This window comes from Setaria italica, chromosome VII (assembly GCF_000263155.2).
Source record: "Setaria italica strain Yugu1 chromosome VII, Setaria_italica_v2.0, whole genome shotgun sequence".
Lineage (NCBI taxonomy): Eukaryota > Viridiplantae > Streptophyta > Magnoliopsida > Poales > Poaceae > Setaria > Setaria italica.
This window is the reverse complement of record NC_028456.1, coordinates 3,842,679-3,857,008: the sequence shown is the minus strand read 5'-3', so window position 1 is coordinate 3,857,008 and position 14,330 is coordinate 3,842,679. Positions and strand designations below refer to the sequence as shown.

The following is a 14,330-nucleotide window of genomic DNA, read 5'->3' as shown; positions in this document are numbered from 1 at the left end:
TTACCTCCCAAAGTTTGTGTTGGTCTTTTTTTGATGATGTACTTATCTACATCAACACATATGAGGATCATCTAGTACACCTCAGATTGGTGTTTGAACTATTAGTTAGGGATCATTGGTTGGTGAAGCTATCCAAGTGTTCATTTGCTCGGTGTCAGATCAATTATTTGGGTCATGTGATAAGTGAGAAGGGAGTGGGTACTGATCCTAACAAGATTGCTGCTATTGCTTAATGGCCAGTACCAGTTTCAATCAAAGAGCTAAGAAGCTTCTTGGGTTAGCTGGTTATTACTGCAAATTTGTAAAGAATTTTGGCGTGATCAGTAGGCCATTGACTGACGTTTGCTCATGAAACACTCTATTTTTGTATGGACAGTGGACCATAACAAATCATTCAATGCTTTGAAATCAGCACTCTGTAACTCTCCCGTTCTTGCTTTGCTAGACTTCACTAAGACATTCTCCATCGAAACAGATGCAAGTGGCACTAGAGTTGGTGCTGTGCTGATGCAGGAAGGTCATCCTATTGCTTTTATCAGCAAAGCTCTAGGCCCTCGTTCTCAAGGCTTATTTACGTATGAAAAAGAGTACTTGGCTATCTTGCTAGCAGTCCAGCAGTGGAGATCCTATCTTCAACACATGGAATTCACTATCTATACTGACCAACAAAGTCTCTCACAGCTGAATGAACAAAGGCTACATATTTATTGGCAGCAGAAGGTATTCACTAAGCTTTTGGGCCTTCAGTATAAGGTAGTTTATACAAAGGGTTGTGAGAACCGTGTGGCTGATGCACTATCCAGGAAGTACTTCCATTAGTCCCAATGTGCTGCATCGTCTACTTGTTCTCCACAATGGTTGTCTGAGGTACTAGAAGGCTATAAACTGGATGAAGCAGCACTATCCATCTGCTGTGGAAAGAGTTGTTCAAATTAGGAGGAGTGGAATTTCACATGAGTTCCAGTTATCACCCATAGTCAGATGGGCAAACGGAACGTCTCCACCAAACTATGGAGACTTTCCTAAGATGTTTTTGTGAGTGCTTTCCCTTCCAAATGGATACACTGGCTTCCTCTTGCGGAGTACTAGTACAATACTTGCCCACATTTAGCTACCGGGTTATCTCCTTTTGTCGCTTTGTATGGCTATTCTCCCAGGCATTTTGGCATTTCGGAAGTTGATTCGGTGGAGGTTCCCGAGTTGTCTGTTTGGTTGCACTTATCAAACAACATCTTCATCGATCTAAGTTAAGAATGAAGAAGCAAACTGATCAGCACAGATCTAAAAGACAGTTTGCCATGGGAGAAATGATGTTCCTTAGGCTGGCTGTAGCCTTATGTTCAATCATCTCTGGCACCAAGATCTAACCAGAAGCTCGCCTATAAATACTTTGGACCATACAAAATTCTCAGCAAGATTGGTCAGGTTGCCTATCACCTGCTGCCATCTTGGTCATCTATACATCCTGTCCTCCATGTTTCTCAGTTGAAGAAGGTGGTGACGTCTGATGTGACGGTAATTCCTTCAGTTCCTTCTGATATTGAACTCCCTCGCATTCCATAATCGTTTCTCCAGCACAGGTTGATTGAACAAGGCACCCAACAAGTCCCTCAAGTTCTTATGAAATGGTCGAATTGGCCTACTTCAATGGCAACCTGGGAAGATGTCAGAGATTTCCCCGAGCACTCGCTTGAGGTCAAGCAGGATTTCAAGGGTAGGGGAATGTTAGCCCCTTTGAAGATGTGCAAGACTCTACACCTGATGAAGCACAAGAGCCAGAAGCTATTTATGATGATATTCCTTTTCCTCCTGTTGGGCCACTAAAGCTGGGCTGAGTCAGGAAGCCCAACCCACGCGTTGTTGACCCTGAATGGGCAAACATGCTTTGCAGGCATGGATGTGGCATATCTGCCGTGTAACAGAATATAAACTAAGGAGCGAGAGGGGTGAGGACAAGGAATTGTACGAACCAAAACCAATCTCCGTGATCCAATCATTCCTCGTTCCTTCCTAGCTCCTTCTCCTTATTCCAATTCTCCTTCCTCCTTCCCCGCTACCATTGTTAACACTCATCAACGGATGGGGCTGTGGCGCTCGAGGATGTACGAAGAGGATGCAAACGTAGAAGCTGCGTTCGCCGGACAAATCCAGTGCCCACAGCGAGTCCCCTCCAAATTCCTTCATGTGTGGCATCTTCCTCATCATCAATGGATTCGATTTTGACGCCATTGGAGCATCGATTCATGGATTACTTTGCTGGAATTTCAAATCTTGCAACCGCCTCATGCTGCCATGGCGGCGCCACAGGCGTGGAAGGGGAAGCGCGGCTACGTGGGGGCGCGCCCGATGCGCTGCGTGCCTACGTGGGTCAGGAGCACGTCCGCCCGGGTGAGCGGCGCAACCGAACAGGTGAGCGGCACTCATGAGGCCAACGTCGGGAGGAACGAGATGATGGGGAGTGGCCCACATGGCAGGGAGAGATAAAAAAAGGAGAGGTGCTGGCTGAACTGGGCCTTGGCTATGCCTAATTTGGCCCAAACTCGTGGGTCTCATAAGTGTCTAATCTCACTAACTCGTACTTCCAACCAAACAAAAAATATAGGATGGACTCGTCCATCAATTGAAACACGAAGTGGGACGATTCTATTCCAAAAATCAGGAATGGGACCATCCCATCCCACATTATCTCGAAACCAAATGCATCCTAAAACTTCACATCAGAATCATTGCATCGTTGAAACAATGAGCTTTTTTTTTTCCGAATGGTAATGAACCAAGAAACTGCTAGCTAGACACCAAATGTATTATTGAACCAAAGATTTCATAATAATAAGAGCTCACACTAGCATGCCAAAAGTAATAACGATAGCACTACATACTTAACTACTAACTACCTTGAATTTCTTAGACAAAGAACGCGACGAGCCGACGACGTATTAACTGATTCTTCCTTTACGATGATGGTTTTGCAAATCAACGAGGAATATCTCTACAAACTACGCAACGGCACTTGCCCTTGATCCCTCCTTTGATGCACTTGTACTCCTGGAGTCCAACTTTCCGTAGTTTCTTCTGAAGCCAGCACTCGGACTTGCACAGCCAGCTTTTACAGAATGGGATCTTCATAGTTATAGTGGCGCAGACGATCTATGTAAAAAAGATTAATTTTTTTTAAAAAAAGTTGAATTGCGCTTCTATCTTGATCATATTATAACAAAGTAATTCATAAACTAGAACACAAAGGAAAAGAGATGCAAGAAACACGAACCGGCCGAGGTGTAATCTGTGTGTAGCATGAGCACTACAAGAAGGCAGCAAAGAATAGCTTGCTTCGCATTCATCTTGTTTGATATGGACAAATAAAATGGTAGGCAGTAGGTTAAAGGGGTGCACAATCAAAGAATGTATTTATAGCAGCCAGTGCACAATCAAAGAAAAGGGGATCTCTGACGGCTATTCTTATTACAGAGACTATGAGTCAAACTGTAAGTTTGTAACTGCGTGTGTGCATGCAAAACGCAGATCAAGTCGACAAGTCCAATCGGTTAGCGAGCAGAGTCATATAGCCCCAAATTAGTGTGTGAGCAGAAATCTAGATTCCCGGTTTACCGAGTCATAGCCACAAAATCCAATCTTTTCTTACCCCCACATGCATACGCTTTGACTACATGCATCGTCGTGTAAGCCTCCAATTTTGTGAAATTAATTCCTTGCCACTCGTGAAAGCTTCATTATCTTTATTTGGTTCCTGATTTTCACTTAAGACGAAACTCATCTCCCTGATGGAGTTACCAAAGCTGTGGGAGAAAATGCTGCCAGAGAGGGACCGATTTTCATTATATTAAAATTATTGATTCATTTGTATGGTTATTACAAAGTTATCTCCCTATCTAAGTGAAAATATGCACAATGAACGTTCTGGGAAAAAAAAAACAAAAGCCATCGCAGTATTGGTGCATCTCCACAACCAACCTTGTCCCGATCGAATTGTCACCATGCGTGTTTTTGCTATAAGGTGCAACGTAAATGATGGAGCAGCTAGCCTAATGGAGCAAAAGATGTATCTTGGAGGATGGTGCCAGCACGTCAAAATGGCCTTTTGATGAAGGGTAATTTGGAAAAATCACACCTGATGTCTCAGTATATGATACTTATAACACTCTTATGTAGCTGATGAAACATGAAACCACCGCAAAACCATATCAAAACTTCCGTGATAGTTGAAATGATGAATAAATACAAGTTACATGCGAAGCCATCTAATTCCAACAAATTAGGCATCACTATTTCAGTCGGTCAGATTAACCTTAGCAACATTTTTTATCTTAATGTTTTGATTCATCTCTCAGTTCTCACAGAATAAATTAAGCTGAAACCAGCACAATGTCTTCTTCAGAATTCTCACGAGTAATTCTGCACACATCTTATATTGACAGGTGATTTCAGGAAATCATAGCACAGACCAGACGTAAATACTTTTCCTCTTAGGGCCTGTTTGTTTCATTGGAATTGGCTGGAATTGGAATTAATTTCCAAAGTCATCTTGTTTGGCTGCTCCCGGAATTGGAAAGAGGGATTCCTGAGGATTCCATCTTCCCTTCCCCACATTCCGAGCAAAATATCAGGAAACTGATTCCCCCCCCCCGAGGCCCCGACTCCTCTCCCCCACTCGCCTGCTCCCGACGCCTCCCGACTCGCCCCTGAACCACCGCCCCATAATCCGGGTCGCCACCTGTCGCGCCGCGGCCTCATCCTCCGGCGCCCCCTCTTCCAGCCCCTCTCCGCCACCCCTTAATCCGTGCCGCCGCCGCCGCCCCCAGCCAGCCCGCCCGCACCCCGTTCCACCCGCTCGCCTCCGCCCCCGTTCCTCCGCCGCCCCCTCCTCCACTTCTCCGCCGCCCCCTCCTCCACTTCCTCCGCCGGCCCCCTCCTCCGCTGCCCCCTCCTCCGTCGACCCCCTCCACTTCCTGAGAAGGATCTCCAGAGCCGGCACAGAGTCCTGCCTGGTGAGTCCTGCAGATCTAAGTTTTAACCTTGCTAGTTTTAAGCTTGCGGTGAGTCGGATGTGCTGTTTGCCTTGGATGTGCTGTTTGCCTAGGTTCAATTACTGAAACTAGTGTCAAAATCAATAGGTAGTGCAGTGCAAATTACTAGAGCGATGCAACTCTCTGGTTGATATTGGCTTTTTTACCCATCTTCCTGTTATATATTTGTTTACATTGGTCCTTTTCTTCCTGTTATATACACTGGGATTCATGCTGGGCTATTTGAAATATTAAAGCATGGTACGGAGTGACCTGGATGAGTTTGTCTTATGTGCATTTTTCTTTCCCAGTTCCAATCACTCTGTGCCTCCATGTTAGTTTTCTTCAGTGACATGGGAAGCTTAATGCGGTGTCTAACCTTGTAATTGATACATGTCAGTGTCAGGTAAAGCCATGCTGTTATTGGTAGAGATTTAAAATGAGTTTGTTAACGCTAGCCGTCAATATCTTGGAGGAAAAGGCATCAACTCTTACCTGCTCATAAGAAAGCATAGCATTTGAAAAGGAAACTAATCTGTAAATAGTTTGAAGCTGCAGGATGTTCGATCTCTGACAAGGACATAGGACAACTGACTAAGGAAAAACACTAGTAGTGCTTCAGAAAAGCTTATGATTGATGCATGATTAGTGTAATTAAATATTATTAGTGACAGCAGTGTATGTTTTAGCTGTTTGGATCCTTCCTATCAGCACTACTTGCTTTCTGTCGCTCTTTGGATACAGCAGGTTTCAGTCAACTCCCGGTAACTACCTGGGAAGACAAGTTTCTTTCTCAGAGTGTAGCATATAGACGTTTTCTTCTATTATGGATCACTTCGTACCAGATTATTTAATGTTACTTAAGGCCAATTATTTCACTGTCTCAGATTCTTTTCTCTTTTGTTAGCTATTGGTTAAGGCGTTGCTGGGCGGCTTCAAGAAGGGTGCAAGGAACTGATATGCTGAGGCACTGATACATTGTAAGTTCAAAGATTAGCGAGTGGATCCTTAGTTGAAAAATCATAGAAAATGATGGTCCTTTATTCTTCTGTATACTTAAGAATGTATAGCTATCTTTTTTCTGTTCCGCACAACTTCAGTAGGACTATGTGATTTATATGTGATATACTCTGGATGGAACCAATGCAAGTACTCTTTATAAGTTTTAAGCTTGCAAGTACTCTTTAGCCATGAGCTGTCTTGAGTCAGAAATATCTACCATACTGTCGTGAGATGCCATCTGTCTATCACAGAAATAACCTGTCTATCAGAAATAGTACCATCAGTGTCGCAATAGAAATAACTTGCCTTCTGTCTATCACAGAAAATAGAGTGCTCTACTTGTTTGTTATCTAACTCCATTAACAGCTTAAAAAATGTTAATACTATAGATTGCTCCTAGCAGGAATGGTATTGTGAGCATCCAAACAAGCTAGAAATGGTCGGCTTAATTCTATAACGGAGTGGTTTATTTCAATGATATAGCTATTGATGGTCTTTCCATGTGGTGCCTTTGGTACTTGGTCTTCCTTATCATGTTTACTGAAGTTAGCAGAAAGTTAGGGATTCATAGCATAACGGCAGCTTCCTGAACCCCATCACTCAGAACTTGACATCTCCAACTATAAAGGCAGTTAGTTATTGTGTTATCATCAAGGAGTTGTCTGGTTCAGTATTGAGATGCATTCTGTTTTTTGGACCTGTTGAGTGCATTCTGTTTTTTGGACCTTGAACCTTGTTGAGTGCATTCTGTTAGCACAAGAACTTGACATAACCTTTTTAACACAAGAAGTTACTGATTATCCAAAATAGTGTAGCATTTTGATGATAAATTAAAATATTCCTTTTTGCATATGTGCTTTAGATGCCTGACAACAACATAGACTTGGTTAATACAAGCATGGAGCAAATGAGAGAGATGAGTAGGAAAAAGAGAAAAAGGGTGGCTGCTTTATTTGTTTCTGCTGTCATGAGCATGATTGTGCACTGGTATCAGCGTAAGAGACCTAGACATATTGTTGATCGGAATGAAGTGGTTGAGAGAGATGTAGCTACACGCAAACAAATGCTAAGAAATCTGTACCAAGGATCAAATGTCTATTGCTATGATAGTTTGCGCCTAACTAAGAGATCATTTTATGACCTATGTGCCATCTTACGTGAGAGATGTGGTATGTGTGATAACAAGAATGTGTCGGTAGAAGAAAAGGTAGCAATCTTTTTGCTTGTAGTGGGTCATGGCACTAAGATGAGGATGATTCGTAGCTCATATGGATGGTCACTTGAGCCAATCTGCCGTCACTTCAATGAGGTGCTTAGAGGTATTCTATCATTATGCCATGAATTTATCAAGCTTCCTGATCCATCAGCTGTACAACCTGAGGATTCCAAGTGGAAGTGGTTTGAAGATTGCCTTGGAGCATTAGATGGTACACACATTGACGTTTTTGTGCCTTTAGCTGACCAAGGGAGGTATAGGAATAGGAAGCAACAGATTACCACCAATGTTTTAGGGGTTTGTGATCGTCACATGAAATTTGTTTACGTCTTAGCGGGATGGGAAGGATCAGCTTCAGATTCACGTGTGCTACGTGATGCAATATCTCGGGACGATGCATTTGTTATTCCAAGAATGTCCGAGAAAAGTGTAATGTGGATATCTCAAAAGACAATATCATGGCGAGGAACAAGACCTTTGACAAACACTACACTATCATCAATGGTATGCTGGAATCAAGTGGATTTGGTTGGGATTGGAATAAAAATAAAATATCTGTTGATAGTGATGCTGTATGGGAAGAATATGTGGCGGTAAGTTTCAAAAACCACTTATTTACTTAAATTTGTTCTTTTGTGCACTCATGTTAAGCCTTAAACCTACTTTTCCTTATGCGCTATATTTGGTATAAAATGATGTAAGGTCTGTGTTGCTTATGGTTGTTCTAATTGATCTTTCCATTGATGTAAGGTCATAGTGTAACTTATATGTAGCAAGTGGGAGGGGACTGGCCTCAAAATCTTATATGTAACATGTCCTTATCTTGCTTAGTGATCAGTTCACTGTTATGAGGCATGGCTTCTCAAACTCTTAGTTTATCAAGATCTTAAGAATATGTTCACTCCTGGCTTATCAAGTAAAAAGGAGTAGACTTGTGATTGGAGTAATTGTCGAAGAATGGGTTTCCAGCATATTACTGTCTTGGCTATGGTCTAATATTTTCTATAGTGTGTCCTGCTTACTGTCCGCCTGTGAGATGCTTTGTAGTTCTATAAAAGGGCTCGATCCCTCGCCCTAGTTGAGTTTCCTCTGAAAGGGACGGCAGTGACCCTAGCATATTACTGTCTTGGCAATGATCTAATCTTTTCTCTAATATGTCCTGCTTACTATCCTTCTATGAGATGCCTTTAAGTTTTGTAAGCAATGTTTGCTTGGTTGAAGTGAACGCTCTTACAATTAAAAATTCATTGTGCTCAGAACAATACTGAACTGTCCAGCTATATAATCTGAAAAAGATGTGCCAACCCGTGGCCCTGCACTTTGATTGCTTCTATGATATTTGTTTGCATGATTGCCATGTGAAAAGTGGTTATTCATTATATTGCCCATAGCTAGCATAGTTAGTCGAAATGTCTAACAGTTAGCAAAATGTCAACAGTGACTATAGAATGCACATTCAATTTTATTCTATTCTTTTTAAGCAACATATGTTTATATGTTCATTGTTATTCCGTGTGTCTTGAAGTTGGATATATATGTGTTAACCATTTGTTTTTTTAGAAAAACAAAGAAGCTTCTGGTTATAGGCACAAGACTGTCTTGTACTGGGACTCAATCAGCTTGGTGTTTGGCAAAGACCATGCTACCGGTGAAGCGGCAAGGACTGCAGCTGAGAGCTCAAAAGACATGAGTAAGGAAGATCTTAGTAACAAAGAGCCCACATCATCGGCAACTTCAGGAAGTTTAAAGAGGCAACGGTCAGGCGACTCTTTTACCTCTATGATGGCTGAAAAACTAGACAAGTTTGCTGAAGCACTAAAGGAGGAAGCCCCTAAAGGACCAACATCAAAAGAAATTCTAGACACACTGAATGAAGTACAAGGATTGGATGAAGACACTTTGTTGGACCTATTTGATATTCTGACCGGTGACGCACGCAAGTACGAGTCTCTGTTGGCGCTTCCAGAGAGGATGAGGAAGAGGTGGCTTCTAAAATAGCTCAACAAGTGAAGAAACTAGTTCATCTATATCAAGTGATGGATAATATCTATTGAACTTGTAATAATATGTAGCTCATCTGAAAGTATTATCTTGTATTTTATCTGTATTTTCCTAGCTGGAGGTACGTAACTCGTGTATGATGTGGTTTTCTTCGAAAACAGTGCTAAGTATTAGTCTGAAAACAGTGCTAAGTACTCATCTTTAATTCCTGAGAAAACAGTGCTAAGTACTCATCTTTAAGCTAGGAATTTCGAAGCTATCAGATTTAACCTATATTTTCCAAAGAAGTAGTTTCCTCTCTAATCAACCAAACAATATTTGGAATCTAATTCTAGGGATTAGTTTCTTTGTACATCCAAACAAGAAAATTGAAATGAATCTAATTCTATGGAATTTAATTCCTATTGAATCTAATTGCTAGAATGAGATTCTTAGAATGAGATTCAATTCCATCCTAACAAACGGGCCCTTATTGGTATTCTAAGATTTCAGTGTTGAATCACATAAAAAAGTAAAGCTCCTCAGTACACATTTCCTACAAGCCTACAAGCCTACAACTGACAGGAAGGTCGATTTGAAATCAGAGATAATGTTCTTACTGTCACCAAATGTATCACATCCTCCAATTCACTGCCTTTGACAGTATAGAGCAGTACACATTGAGGCTTCAATCAATCCTATTCATAGTGGTTGCCTGCCCAAAAATGGAAAAAACAATGCAGGATAACCAACCTAACAAGAGCAACAAAAAGGTTATAGTGGCATAATCCTTCCTTCTGGTATTTTTCTGTCAACTCGACCAATCCTGTTGGGTGGCCGGACTACATGCGTGACTCTGCCTTGCATCAGACCCAGAGGAACCTGCATGCATAAAATGTTTAGGACATCCGGTAACAAGACCACAAATGCCTAAGCTCAATTTGCTACAATGTGCAAACAAATAACATAATGAGTGTGCCTGGACACAATTTGTTCCAGTCGCTTTAAAGGATAGATATTAAAATAGCTAAAACAGAAAACGAAAGTTCTTAGTGGCCAAACAGACTTAAGAAGAATTTGGTATCCTGAATTTTCAATCAATTTGGAACTGTGAATAGGCTATAGTTCATCAATGCTGATATCCATCTGATGAACATGCCACTAAAGCACCAGAATTGGCTCAAATATTACTGAGCCATGAGTTCCCCAACTCCTCTTTGCATTTGTTCCAAGGAGGCAATGCAACATCGTTATATATAACCAACAGTACAAAAATAAAGTAAGGATACAAAGATCCATAAAGAAACAGCACTGTGTTGATGCACACAGATTTGCAATAATGCATCCATTGATCAAGATACTAATTCAAGATCATGATGCATTCAAGATTAAGAAAATCACTGGGAATAAAGGTCAGAACTGCCTAGTTGATGTTTAGTGCCAAGACTGCAAATTTGTTAACCAACCAAGCAAATGATAATGTCTTCGTCAGGAAAAGAGCCATGGATGTAAAACTGATATATAGCACAAGTCAATGTCAGTACACCAACTTGTTTTCACAACCCCTAAGCTACGACTCAACAATTTCCTGAAGATGCACTGAAATCAACGTCAACAAGAGGTACGAATTAACCACGACAACCCTCCTTTTGCAATGACACCACCAATCTGCGCAATTTTTCCTAGCTAGAAAAAAACATTTGGTTCCAGCAAGACTGACACGAAGTATGGTTTGAAATTCATATGAGCAAGCAAAGCAGTGTGGGAATAATAACTTACAGGGCCGTAGGTTCTCGAGTCCAAGCTGAGGCCGGCATTGTCCCCTTCCACCCAGCAGTGCCCCTGCGGGATCTGCCGGATCTCTTGCTTCTCCGGGACCTGGATCCAACCCCCCGGCAGCGCAATCAACCTCTTCACCACCAGTTCGCGGTGGTTCCTCGGCGACCTGGGACGAGCAGCAGCAACATCAGGAACCAAAGAAACACCCAAGAACTCCGGTGCGGCGGGCGGCGGGCTTACCGGAAGACGACGACGTCGCCGCGGGAGAGAAACGCCAGGAAATCTTTTTTTGCAACGAATAAACAATTGATTTCAGCTGGAATATTTATTTGGCTGCTCAAAAGGACCGTTGGGTGTTGGCTTGCTGGCCTTGCCAACTAACCGTCGAGGATACGGACCCTTGGTTCTACAAATGCAAACATCTTTGTATACATCTGAACACATCCTTAGATCCAACCATCTAGAAAAGATCAACAAAGTTCCATGAATAATACATCTGGTTTCAATCCCCCGAGAGGCCGATTTCAATCTGATGTGGCTCCACCTCTGCATCGGCGACACGTCAAATCAAGCCCAACAAAACACAATGGGCGGTGCTCTATCACCTCGCCACCCTTGCTCTTGATCTTCTCCTTTAGGAGCTCTAACACGCTCTTCGATTGCGCTTCTTTGGGACCTTTAACACTGCGCTCCCGCCGTGAAGAACCCATATTGAACATCCCATGCTCGTTGTTGCGTATCGCCTGCACTTCTGTTAATCTCTCTTCCCCGACAAGATAGGCAATGGCTGACGACATACGTGCGATCCAATATATTTGGCAAACCAATCTATAAGAGTAGGTAGCCTTAGTTATGGTAAGGATCATAATACTTGGAAAAGGACAGTCCGCCATAGTAAAAAAAAACTATTCTCCCTCTCTTCCGGTTGGCTATATAATTTATTTACTTTCTTATGTATAGTTGTATTGTACAAGTATAATTTTTTTAACATATATAGGCTGCTGTTTACAATTTCATTTTTTATCTGATTTATTTCAAAGCCTGTTAGGATTATTCTTCAGATTTTGTGTGAAACCGTGCTAATTTAATCCACTACAAAGTAATTAACTCCAGATAATAATTATGAATTTTTTTGTGATGTAAATTTCCTACTGCAATTCCATTGCTAAGGTTTACTTTTTATCCAAGCACCTAATTGAAAGTCCACACCATGATCGTTACAATGCTGAATCAATGAGAAAGCATTTTTTTCAGTTATCAAAGATACTCGCTGATAGTATTATTGAACCAAATATTTCAATACAATCGTAGACACTAGCATTATTGCGAAGCAAAGAGCAAGAGAGATCTAGAGACTTAACTACTATATTACAGTACTGAATGACGCCAACAAAAGGCATGACAATATTGATTTGTTCTTCTTCGGTGACGATGGCTTCACAATATCAAGAGGGAAGCGTCTACTTCGGACAGAAATGGCAGTAACACCTGCCCTTGATCTCTCCTTTCGTACACTCGTGCTCATTGACTGTAGAGGAAGTTAATTTCGCCTCAAGCCAGCACTCTACCTTGCATGACCAACTTTTCTACAAAAATGTAAGTAGAGCCGCAAGTTTCTAAAAAAAATGAACAATGTATTATATATCCACATGTTATTAACTTATTACAATCTCATGTAGTGTTCTTGAATGAAAATGTTAATGAGACTAAGCTGTAACAAAATATGAGTTTCCTAAGAAAAAGATCAGAAGAATATTTCTCGAGAACAAATTAAAAACAAAAATTCAGAAGACCGAACACGAGTTAATTGAGAAAAAGAGCGGAAATGTAATTCTATCTTGGACCGGATTATCACCAGATTAATAAGCTGAATACAACAGAAGATTGATGTAATTAAGGAACACGAACCAGCAGCCAAGGTATTGGTTTGCATGTAGCATGAGCACCAAAGAAGGCAGGAGAGAATAGCATGTTTCCCGTTCTCATCTTGCTTGACATGGAAAGAATGGAATGTCGTGGAAGGGGTACATGTGACCATTTCTTTACAGATGGTGATGACTTTTTCCTTTGACCTGGAATATTCATGCGTGCATGCAAAACACATATCCATATCCACTGAATCTGTTAGCGAGCATAATCTTTCAGGTCCCGCGTACCTAAATCACTGTGTGAGCACTGAGCAGCAATGGATCGAGCTTCTTTGACCGGCCGAGTTGCATGGAAGCATGCAGGATCTCTTGCTCTTTCCACTACTCCCTCGTCTAAGCCTCAAAAGGAGCTTAAGGGGTCCCTTGCCACTCGTGAAAGCTTTGTTATCTTCGATTCCTTACTTGCAGTTAAGAAAGTTCTCCGTCATTTTTATTTTCGAATGCAACAATAACCAACGAAGGAAGATGATATATATCCAGTAATAAGGGATCAAAGAGTTCCGCGGCAAACATATTCATCTTAACTATGAACCACGTATATATGGATTGGAAAGAAAATATCTTGGTCTCTAGGTTTAAATTACGATTTACGTTTCCCCTGTGCAGCCATGCCATGGAATAAAGATGTTCCCCTTGGTGCTTCTTTGCCATGTTTTTGTTTTAAATCCTTGATGTAATGGGTAAAAGAGTTTTTGGTTTAGAGAACAAGCTCAATTGACAAAAAGATGAGTGCCTGGTTGGTTGCATTGATTTGCTTTAAGGTTAGAGATGATAAGATGATGGGCCATTATTTTTTTTTCTTTGATGGGCCAATTTGGGAGATGGGGCTTGGGAGGGAGAAGGGGAGAGCTTAAAAGTACACTATTAGGTTATACTAGTATTCCAAAAAGATTAATATAAAAATATTCGATGATCAAAATTAATTTTTTACTACTGAAAACTTCACCTGTGGTATGGTTAGTATACATGAGTAGTACATGTAGTATAAGGGTATCATGATAAAAGAACATAAATACTATAACTATAATATTTTTTGACACCATCGTAAAGTCTACAATTACCTATGGACGGTTAGATCTTCCCTGTACTACATACTACTAAGCAGGGAAGATGGCATACCCTGCCTCCTGATAGCGCAATGCATTTGCTTCGCACAAAACGCATATTTATCCGAAGACTTAATGAATCTTCTCTATTTCCCAAAACCCATTCGTTCACCGGAACCTTCCACAGGTGATCCAGATTGGGGTACTTCTCTGCTCAGGCAGAGCATAACACCCCTGATATTTTTGGTCCAAATTTATTGACGTCCAACTCAAATTTTATCCCCAATGCTTGGCTACAACTCCAGTCCAATTCAGTAACTTTTTATCCACCCATCTAAGTAGAAGTCCACGTCTT

The 14,330-nt window shown here is 41.4% G+C and overlaps 1 protein-coding gene across 1 annotated transcript; it reads right to left on the bottom strand.

Annotated features, from left to right (window-relative positions):
* Nucleotides 1–9,814: 9,814 nt before the first annotated feature.
* Nucleotides 9,815–11,798, bottom strand: LOC101762651 (probable thylakoidal processing peptidase 2, chloroplastic). The gene is made up of 4 exons (XM_012847361.3): nucleotides 11,607–11,798; nucleotides 11,242–11,378; nucleotides 11,002–11,167; nucleotides 9,815–10,104 (listed from the first exon to the last, which is right to left on the bottom strand). The coding sequence occupies exons 1-4, from the start codon at nucleotides 11,796–11,798 to the stop codon at nucleotides 9,997–9,999; spliced, it is 603 nt and encodes a 200-aa protein (XP_012702815.1). The 3' UTR covers nucleotides 9,815–9,996.
* Between the last annotated feature and the right edge of the window lie 2,532 nt (nucleotides 11,799–14,330).

Bases quoted from the DNA above. Each gene is read 5' to 3' on its own strand.
- LOC101762651 (XM_012847361.3), bottom strand. From the start codon at position 11,798: ATGTCGTCAGCCATTGCCTATCTTGTCGGGGAAGAGAGATTAACAGAA. The intron at 11,168-11,241 runs GTAAGCCCGCCG...TGCTCGTCCCAG, and splicing joins GGCGACGTCGTCGTCTTCCG to GTCGCCGAGGAACCACCGCG. The intron at 10,105-11,001 runs GTAAGTTATTAT...TTATGCATGCAG, and splicing joins ACTCGAGAACCTACGGCCCT to GTTCCTCTGGGTCTGATGCA.